The 18,822-nt window shown below is 44.4% G+C and overlaps 1 protein-coding gene across 4 annotated transcripts in view; it reads right to left on the reverse strand.

Moving 5' to 3' along the window:
• Positions 1-18,822, reverse strand: part of IL17RC (interleukin 17 receptor C) — a 176,510-nt gene that overhangs the window by 9,763 nt on the left and 147,925 nt on the right. For 3 of the 4 annotated variants that reach the window (XM_063940950.1, XM_063940949.1, XM_063940952.1), the window contains 5 exons: positions 11,198-11,246; positions 10,268-10,386; positions 2,869-2,955; positions 2,347-2,415; positions 1,229-1,280 (listed from right to left, as the gene is read on the reverse strand). In XM_063940950.1, the coding sequence (XP_063797020.1) occupies positions 1,229-1,280; positions 2,347-2,415; positions 2,869-2,955; positions 10,268-10,386; positions 11,198-11,246 (376 nt within the window). The remainder of the gene's footprint in view (positions 1-1,228; positions 1,281-2,346; positions 2,416-2,868; positions 2,956-10,267; positions 10,387-11,197; positions 11,247-18,822) is intronic. The other variant, XM_063940951.1, reaches the window with a different exon arrangement.

Below are 18,822 nucleotides of genomic sequence, written 5' to 3' on the forward strand. Positions count from 1 at the left end.
ACCCGTGCCTCAGTAAGGGCCCAGGAGAGCAGAGAAGACATACTGTAAACATGCCCTGTGTTAGGCCACAACCATGCCCCAAAACTGCACTCACCTAAGGTATGTGGTATGTTAATGATGAGGAAGCTCAACCAGACCATCCCCAGTGCCTGCTCCACACCCAGCTCCTAAGCTCTGATGTCTCATTTCTGTTTTACCAATGTTACTTTGATCCCAAATAAGCGGAACTAATGTACTGACAACACAAATAGGATGTTTGGCGAAAGATTATTATTAAGTCGCAACAACTTTTTTCCCCTTTTATTGTGTGAAAGTCCTTGAGAGAGCTGTTATACTTGGCCGGGGTCCTATGCTAAGTAAGGGTGTTTGTTATTTTTTCAGCTGGGACTTTCAAGACATTGTGGCGTCAAGAGCCCGGCAGCAAAAACGAAAGAGAAAGAAGTTATTACATGAAGATACAATTCCAACAATACAACGCACTAAAGAGGTGCCTAGTAATCTGGGCAATTGCCTGAGAAGTGATAGATATTTTTATTTCATGTTATAGGGTAGTTGGAAGGTCGACCTCTTATCCCCTGCAGTGTACCAGTTGTTTTTCCTTTCTGATCAGAAAGGGACATTTACTGTATAATATAAAAAGTCACATTTTTTTTTTATGTTGCAGCATGCTTTATTCAAAAGTTCCGAAAGGTCAATTACGAACCGGCAAAACTGTGACCCAGACACATTATAAACAGGTGGATGTGTGGTTCCAAGAGTCAATTAAGTAATGACAGTTGGGGAGGAAAATGATTCTGTGGCATCCAAGTAGGTCATGATGGGGGAAATGTGATAACCTGCGGGTGTGCGGAATTGGCCAATATTTCGGCAATTTAACCACAAGATTTAAAGCGGCAATTGTCTGTAAATCCGGCAGCTAAATTGCCAAAATACTGGAAAACTCCACAACCCACCGGGCTATTACTTTTGGCCCTATGTGTTCACACGTTTTCTAAAGTGGAAAGTATTTGGTTTCTTGATATTTGATATTTTACAAACAGGAAGTGAAAGGAATCTACCATCATAATTTGCCCACTATTTAATCAGTGCTATGGAAGATATTTAAACCTCAGTTACAGCAGCACTGCCAAATAATCCACCCTGCAGAGGGCGCCATTCTCCGAAGCCAGGAGGCTTCTGCATGGTGCTGCATTAGTGACCTGGCACATCTGACTACAAATGCACTTACACTTATCCAGAGAGCAGACGTAGACATAACCATCTTGACCAGACTTCCAGATCTAAAAAAATATAAATGCATCAAATGTACTAATTATATATCTTAACGGAATCAATTGTGGTGTTTAAAGATTACATTTTTCAAATAAGAGTGTTGCCAAAATTCAGGAATATTTTCACAACAATATATATCCATCCCCAGCACACGACCTGCAGTCCCGTGGCCAGGGCTATGTATACAATAATCTTTGCATGATTTACTGAAGTTTAACTAGCGGCTAAGACATTGTGGCAGAGGATGGGAATCTAGAGGAAGGAACCACAACATTATGGCAGCTGGTAGCGAGTGGGTAGTAGGGTTAGCTGGTATAATTTCCAACCCAAAATGTGGAATTGTGCTTTCATTGTTTAACTGTATATTAAAGCTTATGAATTACAGAGGTCATCAGGCCAGTGACTACAGTGTATACGGTTGAGTACAGCAACTGCGTATTTATTGAAAACAGTAATTTATATGAGCTAAGTTGGGTACACAATAGGCAGTATATCGGCCATTTGAGTGAACGGCCGATATATTGCAAGCCCGTCGGCAAGGGTGTACCCCCCATATGTCTGGAAACAACATCATTCACAGTTACATCGCACCGGCTGTGCGGCACAGCCGATGGCTGCTATATCTAAAGACATATCGGTGCATCTTGCTGTGTGTACGGGTGGTCCACCTACCGACCATATACTTGCCGCATGGACCGACATCACAGCTGGGCGGGCATTTGAACTGAAAGCTGGATGAGAGAGCCGACACATCAAGTGGCCAATCAGTAAGTGTGTATACTTACCTGGATCGGCCGCTCTGTCAGCACAACGGCGGGTCCACTGACATTTCTGTCCGGTGTGTACCCATCCTTACTGAGCACTAAGTTTGTTCAATATTTAGAACAAAGTAACAAAAAAATATGTCCTGCCCTTGCTGAATGATGAACTGAGAAGTTCCACTACGCAGCAGGTGTAGGGCTGTGATGACATTTCCCCGCTCTGGGATCTGCTGTATACAAGTACTGTATGATTGTAATATCCCTTTATGCAGACGGAGCATGTTAACACCTATGTTGAAAGCCCCCAGCTTACCTTCCTACACTTCTCAGACATAACGTCCTCCACTATCATCTTCTCTAGGAATCCAGAGCCTCTTCTCATCTGGAGGCAGAGAGAAGATAGTCAGGGTCTGTGTCCACATACAGCGTTTATGCACATATTTTGTTCCGTGGTAACAGCATAAAACCCATTTTAATAAATAATAGTCACAATAATAAATAGGGCTTATTTATTATAACAGTAGGTCACACTATTGCACTAAACCCTTGTTTTTTTTATCTGTTTCAGATTATGGATGTGTGTGATCATACAAGGTTGCTGACATCTTGTAATGATATAAATGGGTACTGGCTTCTTTGGTCTTTCTTTCATATTTATGTTGCCTGACGATGGGTAATGAACCTGAAACCGTTTCACATTATGGTCTAATTGTTATTGAAATATATATATATCGCGGCTGATATATTACATAATGAGGGTGTCAGCTAACTGTATCTGTATATATATATATATATATATATATATATACAGTCCTCAATGCAGTCCGGCACTCACCTCTCCCATCTGGATACTGGCTCCGGTGCCCTCCTTAGGGGTATTTGCTGTCCCAATATGTCCAGGAAAAAAGGCGGCTCTCGAAGGCTTAAGAATTGAGGTGAATCAAACCAGCAAGTGTTTAATAAAATTTCATAATTTCATATATATATATATATATATATATATATATACAGTAATGCAGTGCAGTGATTTTTCAATACATTGTTCGATCACTGAAGAGACCCTGAGTGCCACTGTTTATTTACTACGCTTACGTTACTGAATTTATCTCAGAGGGCACCCTGGCAGCTGTTTGCTATTGTGGGAGTGTCGGTCCAATTGACAGTTTTTTTTATATATATATATATATATATATATATATATATATACACACAGTGCATCCGGAAAGTATTCACAGCGCTTCACTTTTTCTACATTTTGTTATGTTACAGCTTTATTTATTTATTTTATACACAGTGGAATAAATTCATTTTTTCCCTCATAGTGACAATGTGAAAAAAGTTTTTTTGAGATTTCTGCAAATTTATAAAAAATTAAAAAAACTAAAGAAATCACATGTACATAAGTATTCACAGCCTTTGCTCAATACTTTGTTGATGCACCTTTGGCAGCAATTACAGCCTCAAGTCTTTTTGAATATGATGCCACAAGCTTGGCACACCTATCTTTGGGCATTTTCACCCATTCCTCTTTGCAGCACCTCTCAAGCTCCATCAGTTTGGGTGGGAAGCGTCGGTACACAGCCATTTTCAGATCTCTCCAGAGATGTTAACTCGGATTCAAGTCTGGGTTCTGGCTGGGCCACTCAAGGACATTCACAGAGTTGTCCTGAAGCCACTCCTTTTATATCTTGGCTGTGTGCTTAGGGTCGTTGTCCCGCTGAAAGATGAACCATCGCCCCAGTCTGAGGTCAAGAGCGCTCTAGAGCAGGTTTTCATCCAGGATGTCTCTTTACATTGCTGCATTCATCTTTCCCTCTATCCTGTCCAGTTTCCCAGTTCCTGCCACTGAAAAACATGCCCACAGCATGATGCTGCCACCACCATGCTTCACTGTAGGGAGGGGATTGGTCTGGTGATGAGTGGTGCCTGGTTTCCTCCAAACATGACGCCTGGCATTCACGCCAAAGAGTTCAATCTTTGTCTCATCAGACCAGAGAATTTTGTTTCTCATGGTCTGGGAGTCCTTCAGGTGCATTTTGGCAAACTCCAGGCGGGCTGCCATGTGTTTTTTTTTTACTAAGGCGAGGCTTCCGTCTGGCCACTCTACCATACAGGCCTAATTGGTGGATTGCTGCAGAGATGGTTGTCCTTTTGGAAGGTTCTTCTCTCTCCATAGAGGAATGCTGTAGCTCTGACAGGGTGACCATCGGGTTCTTGGTCACCTCCCTGACTAGGGCCCTTCTCCCCCGATCGCTCAGTTTAGACGGCCGACCAGCTTTAGAAAGAGTCCTGGTGGCTCCGAACATCTTCCAATTACGGATGATGGAGGCCACTGTGCTCATTGGGACCTTCAAAGCAGCAGATATTTTTCTGTACCCTTCCCCAGATTTGTGCCTCAAGAAAATCCTATCTCAGAGGTCTACAGACAGTTCCATGCTTGGTTTGTGCACAGACATCCATTGTGAAGTGTGGGACCTTATATAGACAGGTGTGCGCCTTTCCAAATCATGTCCAATCAACTGAATGTACCACAGGTGGACTCCAATTAAGCTGTAGGAGCATCTCAAGGATGATCAGTGGAAACAGGATGCACCTGAGCTCAATTTTGAGCTTCATGGCAAGGCTGTGAATACTTATGTACATGTGATTTCTTAGTTTTTAATTTTTAACAAATTTGCAAAAATCTCCAAAAAACTTTCTTCACATTGTTATTATGGGGGTGTGTAGAATTTTGAGAGAAAAAATTATTTATCCCATTTTGGAATAAGGCTGTGACATAACAAAATGTGGAAAAAGTGAAGCACTGTGAATACTTTCCGGATTCACTGTATATTATATATATATATATATATATATATATATATATACACACACAGTTAGCTGGACCCCTCATTATATATATATATATATATATATATACACACAGACGTGTCCTCATACATCGTTGCTGCGTACCGTGTAGCGGACGCCATGCAACTCGCGCCAGCTCCTTGCGTTATAAGTCCCATTATAAGTTGCGTTATAAATGTAACGTCACGTTATAATTGTAACGTCCAATACTACTTTCTGTCCACCAGATGTTGCTTTTCTTAAACTGTACAGCGCATGCCTCAAATAGCCAAAAGACCCTTCCTAGAGCCGCCTGCTGATTGGCTGACATTTATTGTGACAGTAAAGAACCATTATTCACTTCCCTTTATAAAAAATAATTCTCGTCTACAAAATACAATGTCACGCTGCCGCCCTGTTCACGCTATTCATTTTTCGTTACATAGTGTACTAAGTTTTGGATTTTCTTCGCATAAACAGATTTATTATCTCAACATTCCAGGTTTCGTTCCTATAAAATTGATGACATGTACAAAAACATGTACCACTCGGTTCTTATCTCATTAACATGACTTCCAGATGGTCTCCATTGTTGTGCTGCCATTCACATTACGCTGTATACTGTAGTACACAGGCCTTGGAAGATACTGCACTCCACACACAGGTCACATCACATACACACCACTGGTGCCTACTCCTGTCACAGACGGCTGTGCCCTAGTGGATACAATGAGTAGCTTACAATACGGGCTCCCTCTGGTTAAATCCTCAGCAGGGCACACAATTATGCTGTATTTTTAAATGTATTTATTTATTATTATTTTTTATTCAATAAAGTTATTTGGTGTGTCACTTTTTCCCTTTATACATTTTTTTTTCTTCTACAGTATTCAAACACTACTGTACACTTACACCCTAATCCTGCACACACTATTGTACTCTTACCCCCAACCCTGCACACTACTGTACCCTTACACCCTAACCCTGCACACACTATTGTACTCTTACCCCCAACCCTGCACACTACTGTACCCTTACACCCTAACCCTGCACACACTATTGTACTCTTACCCCCAACACTGCACACTACTGTACCCTTACACCCTAACCCTGCACACACTATTGTGCTCTTACCCCCAACCCTGCACACTACTGTACCCTTACACCCTAACCCTGCACACACTATTGTACTCTTAACCCCAACCCTGCACACTACTGTACCCTTACACCCTAACCCTGCACACACTATTGTACTCTTACCCCCAACCCTGCACACTACTGTACCCTTACACCCTAACCCTGCACACACTATTGTACTCTTACCCCCAACCCTGCACACTACTGTACTCTTACCTCTCTAACCCTGCACACATTACTGTACTTACCCCCCCATAACCCTGCACACACTACTGTACCCTTACACCCTAACCCTGCACACACTATTGTACTCTTACCCCCAACCCTGCACACTACTGTACCCTTACACCCTAACCCTGCACACACTATTGTACTCTTACCCCCAACCCTGCACACTACTGTACCCTTACACCCTAACCCTGCACACACTATTGTACTCTTACCCCCAACCCTGCACACTACTGTACTCTTACCTCTCTAACCCTGCACACATTACTGTACACTTACCCCCCCATAACCCTGCACACACTACTGTACCCTTACACCCTAACCCTGCACACACTATTGTACTCTTACCCCCAACCCTGCACACTACTGTACCCTTACACCCTAACCCTGCACACACTATTGTACTCTTACCCCCAACCCTGCACACTACTGTACCCTTACACCCTAACCCTGCACACACTATTGTACTCTTACCCCCAACCCTGCACACTACTGTACTCTTACCTCTCTAACCCTGCACACATTACTGTACACTTACCCCCCCATAACCCTGCACACACTACTGTACCCTTACACCCTAACCCTGCACACACTATTGTACTCTTACCCCCAACCCTGCACACTACTGTACCCTTACACCCTAACCCTGCACACACTATTGTACTCTTACCCCCAACCCTGCACACTACTGTACCCTTACACCCTAACCCTGCACACACTATTGTACTCTTACCCCCAACCCTGCACACTACTGTACCCTTACACCCTAACCCTGCACACACTATTGTACTCTTACCCCCAACCCTGCACACTACTGTACTCTTACCTCTCTAACCCTGCACACATTACTGTACACTTACCCCCCCATAACCCTGCACACACTACTGTACCCTTACACCCTAACCCTGCACACACTATTGTACTCTTACCCCCAACCCTGCACACTACTGTACCCTTACACCCTAACCCTGCACACACTATTGTACTCTTACCCCCAACCCTGCACACTACTGTACTCTTACCTCTCTAACCCTGCACACATTACTGTACACTTACCCCCCCATAACCCTGCACACACTACTGTACCCTTACACCCTAACCCTGCACACACTATTGTACTCTTACCCCCAACCCTGCACACTACTGTACCCTAACCCTCCATACACTACTGTACCCTTATCCACTTAACCCTGTACATACTATTGTACCCTTACTCCCCCCCAACCCTGCACACTACTGTACCCTTACCTCTCTAACCCTGCACACATTACTGTACACTTACACCCCCATAACCCTGCACACACTACTGTACCCTTATCCCCCTAACCCGGCACACACTTCTGTACCCTTACCCCCCTAACCCTGCACAGACACATGTACCATAACCCCCCTATCCCTGCACACTACTGTACCCTTACCCCACTAACCTTGCACACTACTGTACCCTTACCCCCTAACCCTCCATACACTACTGTACTCTTATCCACTTAACCCTGTACATACTATTGTACCCTTACTCCCCCCCAACCCTGCACACACTACTGTACCCTTACCCCACTAACCCTGCACACTACTGTACCCTTACCCCCTAACCCTCCACATACTACTGTACCCTTACCCCACCAACCCTGCACACTACTGTACCCTTACCTCCCTAACCCTGCACACACTACTGTACCCTTATCCACTTAACCCTGTACATACTACTGTACCTTTACCCCCCCAACCCTGCACACACTACTGTACCCTTACCCCAATAACCCTGCATACTACTGTACCCTTACCCCGTAACCCTCCACACACTACTGTACCCTTACCCAACTAACCCTGCACACTACTGTACCCTTACCGCTCTAACCCTCCACACACTACGTATCCTTACCCCACTAACCCTGCACACACTACTGTACCCTTATCCACTTAACCCTGTACGTACTACTGTACCCTTACTCTCCCCCCCCGAACCCTGCACACACTGCTGTACCCTTACCCCCGTAACCCAGCACACACTACTGGACCATTACCCCCCTAACCCTCCACACACTACTGTACTCTTACCCCACTAACCCTCCACACACTACTGTACCCTTACTCCACTAACCCTACACACACCACTGTACCCTTACCCTCCTAACCCCACACACACTACTGTACACTTACCCACCTAACCCTGCACACTACTGAACCCTTACACCCCTAACCCTCCACACACTACTGTACCCTTACCCTCCTAACCCTGCACACACTACTGTACCCTTACCCTCCTAACCCTGCACACACTACTGTACCCTTACCCCACTAACCCTGCACACTACTGTACCCTTACCGCCCTAACCCTCCACACACTACTGTATCCTTACCCCACTAACTCTGCACACTATTGTACCCTTACCCCCCTAACCCTGCACACACTACTGTACCCTTATCCACTTAACCCTGTACGTACTACTGTACCCTTACTCTCCCCCCCCGAACCCTGCACACACTGCTGTACCCTTACCCCCGTAACCCAGCACACACTACTGGACCATTAACCCCCTAACCCTCCACACACTACTGTACTCTTACCCCACTAACCCTCCACACACTACTGTACCCTTACTCCACTAACCCTGCACACACTACTGTACACTTACCCTCCTAACCCTACACACACTACTGTACACTTACCCACCTAACCCTGCACACTACTGAACCCTTACACCCCTAACCCTCCACACACTACTGTACCCTTACTCCACTAACCCTGCACACACCACTGTACCCTTACCCTCCTAACCCTACACACACTACTGTACACTTACCCACCTAACCCTGCACACTACTGAACCCTTACACCCCTAACCCTCCACACACTACTGTACCCTTACCCTCCTAACCCTGCACACACTACTGTACCCTTACCTCCCTAACACTGCACAAATGTACAGTTTGCATGGGAGCACCGAACACACTAGCATCAGCCCTTCCTTTTGCCTCTCCCTACTGTACTGATCTAATCTTTGTGTTAATACCAGTTAATATAATAAAGACAGATGAGTCAGTCCAGGGCGTGCATGGATACAACACTTAAGTTTTACTTCATTCTTTTCACGTTTCTTTGGATTGCGCCAGCCTTATCTTCCTATCTTCTCTGTATAATCTCTGCATCGCGTTGATATATTATGGGCAGCAAAATAGATTTGACTTGTGACTATAGTCAGCCGCACATTAGAGAAGCCTGAACCTCTTCCATGCCTTCCAATGTTCCTGCTCACACTCCCAGGTTATAGCGATGTCTTCCAAGTCTACAAGCAGCCAACCAGCTAACCTGCCTTTACCACAGGATAAAATGGAACTAGAGGCTCTGGTCTAAGCTGTTCTTTCTCCTATAATTGATCAGGACATAGTTATTTCCCAGACAGTGGACAAACTCTAGTCACACATCAGACTCACCCCAGACGGTAATCGCCAAGGAGGCAGCCATATTTGTATGGCTGTTAGACAAGGTTGACAGTCAATAGGTCAACACCATAGGGTCAACAGTCAAAATGTCGACAGGGTCAAAATATCAACACACATATGGACGACACATATTTTTTTTAGTTTTTTTTCAAGGTTTTACAATATTTGCTACATTTACTATCCATGTCACATACTATTACCTTTAGTAACCTAGTGGAAAGCAAAGTAGAGCGAGCCACCACGGCTGAAGCCGCGAGCCCCCGAGGGGATGCATTTAAAAAAAGTTGGGTGAAATATGTTTAAAAACACAAAAAGTAACACCATAAAAAAGTAGACTTTTTTGTGTGTGTCGACCTTTCTAATGTCGACTGACCCTGTTGACCATTTGATCCTGTCGATCTTTTGGCTGTCTACTCTATGGTGTCTACCTATTGAATGTCTACCTTTTAACTGTTTAATAATCCACATCCTTTGTTTTTTGCTGTCTAATTGAAAATGCTTTTATGCTTCTGAAGAATGTGGCCGCTAGGGGCGCTGTAGCATTTGGGCATATGAGCAAAGTCAATGGTGTTGCGGCTGTCAGATGCGGTACCTACCTGATGCGTTGTGTTGTACAAAATTGTGCAGCCGTTCTCCTGAACTAGGCAGAGAGAAATGGTACTTTTGTGATGTGAGACATGTACAATGGCCTCTTCCTTACTCTTCTGTCGGGTCCCTGTGATGTAAGACAGAGATCTGCTGTTTGAGTGCACAACAGGGATAGAGACAATTATATAAAATCCCCCTCTAGTCTTAAAAATGAAAGCTAAAAATCAGAAATTGCTATAATATAATACATAGCTTCTTATCTTTGGCCCCTTAAACCTAAACATACTGTAGGCTGACTGTATTTGTTGAGCATAGGAGATTATAGCATAGGGTAATATATATATATATATATTATAATTTATAAATAATGAGCATATTAAAAATATTCACAGTTTTTTGTATAAATCTATATAAAATATTAGATATTATCTACATTATGATAGTTGCAATTTAAAAAAAATAATATATATATATATATATATATATATATATATATATATATTATTACTGTTCCATGTTCTGCAATAAATCATTCTGAATTTGGAAAAACAAATTATGCTCTTCTTATGCAGTGTAGGTTTTCAATACATCCCTGTCTAAGCACTCCTTAGCAACTTCCACTATTTTAGGGCTAGGCAATAATCTTCTTCTGCTTTTCCAACTTCCATTTGAAGTAACCTCACCTGACAAGCAAAACATTAAATGGGACAAAAAAATTGCTGCACCCGGTGAAATAGGTGATATTGGAAGGTGTGTTCCTAATAACCAGATCCATTACGCAGGAATAATATAAGTTAAATAGTAAGTATTCTTATCTGCTCTTTCAAAGAACCAACTGGGTAGGTGACCAATAAACCTTTCGTAAATTGCACATTTTCCCTGTAAGCCTCATTTTCACAGTGCAAAGTGACTGGAACTTACTGTACAACTCCACTTACCCTCATACAGTGAGCAGTTAGCGTGCAAGACTTTCCCTTTGACCGACACCTGTGAAACAATGAATAGCTACAAGTTATTTTTTAATCCTGATTTACAGCAACCAGCAGGGATGAACCAGTTCTTACCATCCGCACAAGGGGCCTAATTCAGAGTTGATCGCAGCAGCAAATTAGTTAGCAGTGCACTGCAGGGGGGCAGATGTAACATGTGCAGAGAGAGTTAGATTTGGGTGGGGTGTGTTCAATCTGCAATCTAATTTGCAGTGTAAAAATAAAGCAGCCAGTATTTACCCTGCACAGAAACAAAATAACCCACCCGAATCTAAAGGGCCCTACTCACTGGCTGACCCGCTGCCGAGCTGCCCGACGGCGGATACGGCCGACGAGCGACCCGGCGGCGGGGGGGCAGTGACGGGGGGAGTGAAGTTTCTTCACTCCCCCCGTCACGCGGCTGCATTGAAGTGCAGGCAAATATGGACGAGATCGTCCATATTGGCCTGCATGCACAGCCGACGGGAGACCGGCGATGAACGAGCGCGGGGCCGCGCATCGTTCATCGCAGGAGTCTCCACACTGAAAGATATGAACGAGTTCTCGTTCATTTATGAACGAGATCGTTCATATCTTTCAAAAAATCGGCCAGTGTGTAGGGCCCTTAACTCTCTCTGCACATGTTATATCTGCCTCCCCTGCAGTGCACATGGTTTTGCCCAATTGCTAACAAACTTGCTGCTGCGATCAACTCAGAATTACCCCCATGGAGCAGTACGGATGGTGTAATGGTTAGCATTACTGCCTCACAGCACTGAGATTATGGGTTCGATTCTCACTACTGCGCTACCTGTGTGGAGTTTATATATTCTCCCAGTACCTGCGTGGGTTTCCTCCCACAATCCAAAAATGTACTGGTAGGTTAATTGGCGCCCAACTAAAAAAAGAAATAATTAACCCTAGTATGTGGTAGGGAATATAGATTGTAAGCTCCACTGGGGCAGGGACTGATGTGAATGGGCAAATTTTCTGTGTGTGTGCTATATAAATAACTGGTAATAATAAGAAAGAAACTTGTATTAGGAAAAAGCTGGTTCATCGTTGTACAGTCTCAGAGACTCAGGGGTAAATTTACTAAGGTGGGAGTTTTTTTTTAGAAATGGTCATGTTGCCCATAGCAACCAATCAGATTGTATCTATTATCTTCTAGAAGCAGCTAGATAAATGTTAAGTAGAATCTGATTGGTTGCAATGAGCAACATCACCAGTTCTAAAAAACCTCCCACCTTAGTAAATATACCCCTCAGTCACACACAATGGGGGTAATTCCGAGTTGATCGCAGCAGCAAATTTGTTAGCAGTTGGGCAAAACCATTTGCACTGCAGGTGGGGCAGATATAACATGTGCAGAGAGAGTTAGATTTGGGTGGGGTGTGTTCAAACTGAAATCTAAATTGCAGTGTAAAAATAAAGCAGCCAGTATTTACCTTGCACAGAAACAAAATAACCCACCCAAATCTAACTCTCTCTGCACATGTTATATTTGTCCCACCTGCAGTGCAAATGGTTTTGTCCAACTGCTAACAAAATCGCTGCTGCAATCAACTCAGAATTACCCCCAATATACTGTACAAGTGTCATATATCACATCAATAAGCACAGTGTCCTCGTGCGTCCGAATCGCACTGCATTACGATTAATTCGGCAAAAAAATGCCCAAAGCTAGAACATTCTCATGTGACCTGGCGCGCCAAAAGGGGCTGTTTGGCGCAACTACTGCAAAGATGAATGAGGACGCGTCTGTACATGTGCTGGAGTGATTACACAAATACAGTATATGTACTAATGATCAATGTAGTTATGTAATTAATTACAGGTTGAGTATCCATTATCCAAAATGCTTGGGACCAGAGGTATTTTGGATATGGGATTTTTCCGTATTTTGGAATAATTGCATACCATAATGAGATATCATGGTGATGGGACCTAAATCTAAGCACAGAATGCATTTATGTTACATATACACCTTGGGGGTCATTCCGAGTTGTTCGCTCGGTAAAAATCTTCGCATCGCAGCGATTTTCCGCTTAATGCGCATGCGCAATGTCCGCACTGCGACTGCGCCAAGTAAATTTGCTATGCACTTAGGAATTTTACTCACGGCATTTTCATCGTTCTGGCGATCGTAATGTGATTGACAGGAAATGGGTGTTACTGGGTGGAAACAGGCCGTTTTATGGGCGTGTGGGAAAAAACGCTACCGTTTCCCGAAAAAACGCAGGAGTTGCTGGAGAAACGGGGGAGTGTCTGGGCGAACGCTGGGTGTGTTTGTGACGTCAAACCAGGAACGACAAGCAGTGAAATGATCGCAGATGCCGAGTAAGTCTGAAGCAACTCAGAAACTGCTACGAGGTGTGTAATCGCAATATTGCGAATACATCGTTCGCAATTTTAAGATGCTAAGATTCACTCCCAGTAGGCGGCGGCTTAGCATGAGCAAATCTGCTAAAATTCACTTGCGAGCGAACAACTCGGAATGACCCCCTTTATACACACAGCCTGAAGGTTATTTTAGCCAATATTTTTTATAACTTTGTGCATTAAACAAAGTGTGTCTACATTCACACAATTCATGTATGTTTCATATACACCTTATACACACAGCCTGAAGGTCATTTAATACAATATTTTTAATAACTGTGTGTATTAAACAAAGTTTGTGTACACTGAGACATCAAAAAACAAAGGTTTCACTATCTCACTCTCGTTCAAAAAAGTCTGTATTTCGGAATATTCCGTATTTCGGATATTTAGATATGGGATACTCAACCTGTACTAGGTTTTGATTGGGGTCAAGACACAATTCTTAATAAAGTCATTAGTCTAGCTGCTATATTGTAATACTGTCTGTTCTCATTAGTTAATTATCTGCAGCATAAAACAAGATTCCCATTTCAGTCTTCAAAAGGAAAACAACCAATGTCTGTATTTAGTTGACTTTAATTTGTACTTTTATTTTGTATTTGTATCTAGTGTCATTATATTTTACCTGGTAAATGTGACTTATGCATTCATTGATAAAGTTAGCAGTTGGGCAAAAATAAGAATTTACTTACCGATAATTCTATTTCTCGGAGTCCGTAGTGGATGCTGGGGTTCCTGAAAGGACCATGGGGAATAGCGGCTCCGCAGGAGACAGGGCACAAAAAAGTAAAGCTTTTACCAGATCAGGTGGTGTGCACTGGCTCCTCCCCCTATGACCCTCCTCCAGACTCCAGTTAGGTACTGTGCCCGGACGAGCGTACACAATAAGGGAGGCAATTTGAATCCCGGGTAAGACTCATACCAGCCACACCAATCACACCGTACAACTTGTGATCTAAACCCAGTTAACAGTATGATAACAGAAAGAGCCTCTTAAAGATGGCTCCTTAACAATATAACCCGAATTTGTTAACAATAACTATGTACAGTATTGCAGATAATCCGCACTTGGGATGGGCGCCCAGCATCCACTACGGACTCCGAGAAATAGAATTATCGGTAAGTAAATTCTTATTTTCTCTATCGTCCTAAGTGGATGCTGGGGTTCCTGAAAGGACCATGGGGATTATACCAAAGCTCCCAAACGGGCGGGAGAGTGCGGATGACTCTGCAGCACCGAATGAGAGAATTCCAAGTCCTCTTTTGCCAGGGTATCAAATTTGTAGAATTTTACAAACGTGTTTTCCCCCGACCACGTAGCTGCTCGGCAGAATTGTAATGCCGAGACCCCTCGGGCAGCCGCCCAAGATGAGCCCACCTTCCTTGTGGAATGGGCCTTAACAGATTTAGGCTGTGGCAGGCCTGCCACAGAATGAGCAAGTTGAATTGTGTTACAAATCCAACGAGCAATCGTCTGCTTAGAAGCAGGGGCACCCAACTTGTTGGGTGCATATAGTATCAACAGCGAGTCAGATTTTCTGACTTCAGCCGTGCTTGAAATGTATATTTTTAAGGCTCTGACAACGTCCAACAACTTGGAGTCCTCCAAGTCGCCAGTGGCCGCAGGCACCACAATAGGTTGGTTCAGGTGAAACGCTGATACCACCTTAGGGAGAAAATGCGGACGAGTCCTCAGTTCTGCCCTATCCGAATGGAAGATTAGATAAGGGCTTTTATAAGATAAAGCCGCCAATTCAGATACTCTCCTGGCGGAAGCCAGGGCCAGTAACATAGTCACTTTCCATGTGAGATATTTAAAATCCACCTTTTTCAATGGTTCAAACCAATGGGATTTGAGGAAATCTAAAACGACATTTAGATCCCACGGTGCCACCGGAGGCACCACAGGAGGCTGTATATGCAGTACTCCTTTAACAAAAGTCTGTACCTCAGGAACTGAGGCCAATTCTTTTTGGAAGAATATTGACAGGGCCGAAATTTGAACCTTAATAGATCTCAATTTGAGACCCATAGACAATCCTGATTGTAGGAAATGTAGGAAACGACCCAGTTGAAATTCCTCCGTCGGAACACTCCGATCCTCGCACCACGCGACATATTTTCGCCAAATGCGGTGATAATGTTTCGCGGTGACTTCCTTCCTTGCCTTAATCAAGGTAGGAATGACTTCTTCTGGAATGCCTTTCCCTTTTAGGATCTGGCGTTCAACCGCCATGCCGTCAAACGCAGCCGCGGTAAGTCTTGAAAGAGACAGGGACCCTGTTGTAGCAGGTCCCTTCTCAGAAGTAGAGGGCACGGGTCGTCCGTGACCAACTCTTGAAGTTCCGGGTACCAAGTCCTTCTTGGCTAATCCGGAGCCACTAGTATTGTTCTTACTCCTCCTCACCGTATAATCTTCAATACCTTTGGTATGAGAGGCAGAGGAGGAAACACATATACTGATTTGTACACCCAAGGTGTTACCAGTGCGTCCACAGCTATTGCCTGTGGATCTCTTGACCTGGCGCAATACTTGTCCTTGAGGCGAGACGCCATCATGTCTACCATTGGTCTTTCCCAACAGTTTATTAGCATGTGGAAGACTTCTGGATGAAGACCCCCCTCTCCCGGGTGAATATCGTGTCTGCTGAGGAAGTCTGCTTCCCAGTTGTCCACGCCCGGGAAGAACACTGCTGACAGTGCTATTACGTGATTCTCCGCCCAGCGAAGAATGTTGGCAGCTTCTGCCATTGCACTCCTGCTTCTTGTGCCGCCCTGTCTGTTTACATGGGCGACCGCCGTGATGTTGTCCGACTGAATCAACACCGGTTTTCCTTGCAGGAGTGGTTCCGCCTGGCTTAGAGCATTTTAGATTGCTCTTAGTACCAGAATGTTTATGTGAAGAGACTTTTCCAGGTTCGTCCATACCCCCTGGAAGTTTCTTCCTTGTGTGACTGCTCCCCAACCTCTCAGGCTGGCGTCCGTGGTCACCAGGATCAAATCCTGTATGCCGAATCTGCGGCCCTCCAATAGATGAGCCTTTTGCAACCACCACAGAAGATATACCCTTGTCCTTGGCGACAGGGTTATTCGCAGGTGCATCTGAGGATGCGACCCTGACCATTTGTCCAACAGATCCCTTTGGAAAATTCTTGCATGGAATCTGCCGAATGGAATTGCTTCGTAAAAAGCCACCATTTTTCCCAGGACTCTTGTGCATTGATGTACAGACACCTTTCCTGGTTTTAGGAGGTTCCTGACAGGTCGGATAACTCCTTGGCTTTTTCCTCGGGAAGAAAAACCTTTTTCTGAACCGTGTCCAGAATCATCCCTAGGAACAGCAGACGTATCGTCGGAAAACAGCTGCGATTCTTGGAATATTTAGAATCCAGTCGTGCCGTCGAAGAACTACTTTAGATAGTGCTCTTCCGACCTCCAACTGTTCTCTGGAACTTGCCCTTTTTAGGTCGTGCAAGTAAGGGATAATTTAGATGCCTTTTTTTTTTTGAAGAAACATCTTTTCGGCCATTACCTTGGTAAAAAGGCCCGGGGTGCCGTGGATAATTCAAACGGCATCGTCTGAAACTGATATTGACAGTTCTGTACCACGAACCAGAGGTACCCTTGATGAGAAGGACAAAATTTGGACATGGAGGTAATCCTTGATGTCCAGGGACACCATATAGTCCCCTTTTTTCCGGTTCGCTATCACTGCTCTGAGTGACTTTATCTCGATTTGAACCTTTTATGTAAGTGTTCAAAACATTTTAGATTTAGACTATGTGTCACCAAGCCGTCTGGCTTCAGTACCACAATATAGTGTGGAAAAATAATACCCTTTTCCTTGTCGTAGGAGGGGTACTTTGATTATCACCTGCTGGATATACAGCTTGTGAATTGTTTCCAATGCTGCCTCCCTGTCGGAGGGAGCCGTTGGTAAAGCAGACTTCAGGAACCTGCGAGGAGAAGATGTCTCGACTCTCCAATCTTTACCCCTGGGATAATACTCGTACGATCTAGGGGTCAACTTGCGAGTGATCCCACTGCGCCCTGAGACTCTTGAGACTACCCCCCCACCTTGAGTCCGCTTGCACGGCCCCAGCGTCATGCTGAGGACTTGGCAGACGCGGTGGAGGGCTTCTTTTCCTGGGAAAGGGCTGCCTGCTGCAGTCTACTTCCCTTACCTCTATGTCTGGGCAGATATGACTGGCCTTTTGCCTGCATGCCCTCATGGGAAAGGAAAGATTGAGGCTGAAAAGACGGTGTCTTTTTTAGCTGAGATGTAACTTGGGGTAAAAAAGGTTGGATTTCCCAGCTGTTGCTGTGGTCCCCAGGTCCGATGGACCGACCCCCAAATAACTCCTTCCCTTTATACAGCAATACTTCCATCTGCCGTATGGGATCTGTATCACCTGACCACTGTCGTGTCCCTGACATCTTCTGGGAGATATGGACAACGCACTTATCTTGATGCCAGAGAGCAAATATCCCTCTGTGCATCTCACATACATATATATAGAATGCATCCTATTAAATGCTCTACATGAATAAAATATTTTCAGTCAGGGAATCCGACCAAGCCAACCCAGCACTGCATCTCCAGGCTGATGGCGATCGCTGGTCGCAGTATAACCACCGTATGTGTGTATATACTTTTTAGGATATTTTTCCAGCTTCCTATCAGCTGGCTCCTTGAGGGCGGCCGTATCTGGAGACGGTAACGCCACTTGATAAGCGTGTGAGCGCCTTATCACCCTAAGGGGTGTTTCCCAACGTACCCTAATTTCTGGCGGGAAAGGGTATAACGCCAATATTTGCTATCGGGGTAACCCTACGCATCATCACACACTTCATTTTATTTTATCTGATTCAGGAAAAACTACAGGTAGTTTTTTCACTCCCACATAATACCCTTTCTTGTGGTACTTGTAGTATCAGAAACACGTAACACCTCCTTCATTGCCCTTAACGTGTGGCCCTAATGAGAAATACGTTTGTTTATTCACCGTCGACACTGTATTCAGTGTCCGTGTCTGTGTCTGTGTCGACCGACTGAGGTAAATGGGCGTTTTTAAAACCCCTGACGGTGTTTCTGAGACGCCTGGACCGGTCCTAATAGATTGTCGGCCGTCTCATGTCGTCAACCGACCTTGCAGCGTGTTGACATTCTCACGTAATTCTCTAAATAAGCCATCCATTCCGGTGTCGAC

This window comes from Pseudophryne corroboree, chromosome 9, assembly GCF_028390025.1.
Source record: "Pseudophryne corroboree isolate aPseCor3 chromosome 9, aPseCor3.hap2, whole genome shotgun sequence".
Lineage (NCBI taxonomy): Eukaryota > Metazoa > Chordata > Amphibia > Anura > Myobatrachidae > Pseudophryne > Pseudophryne corroboree.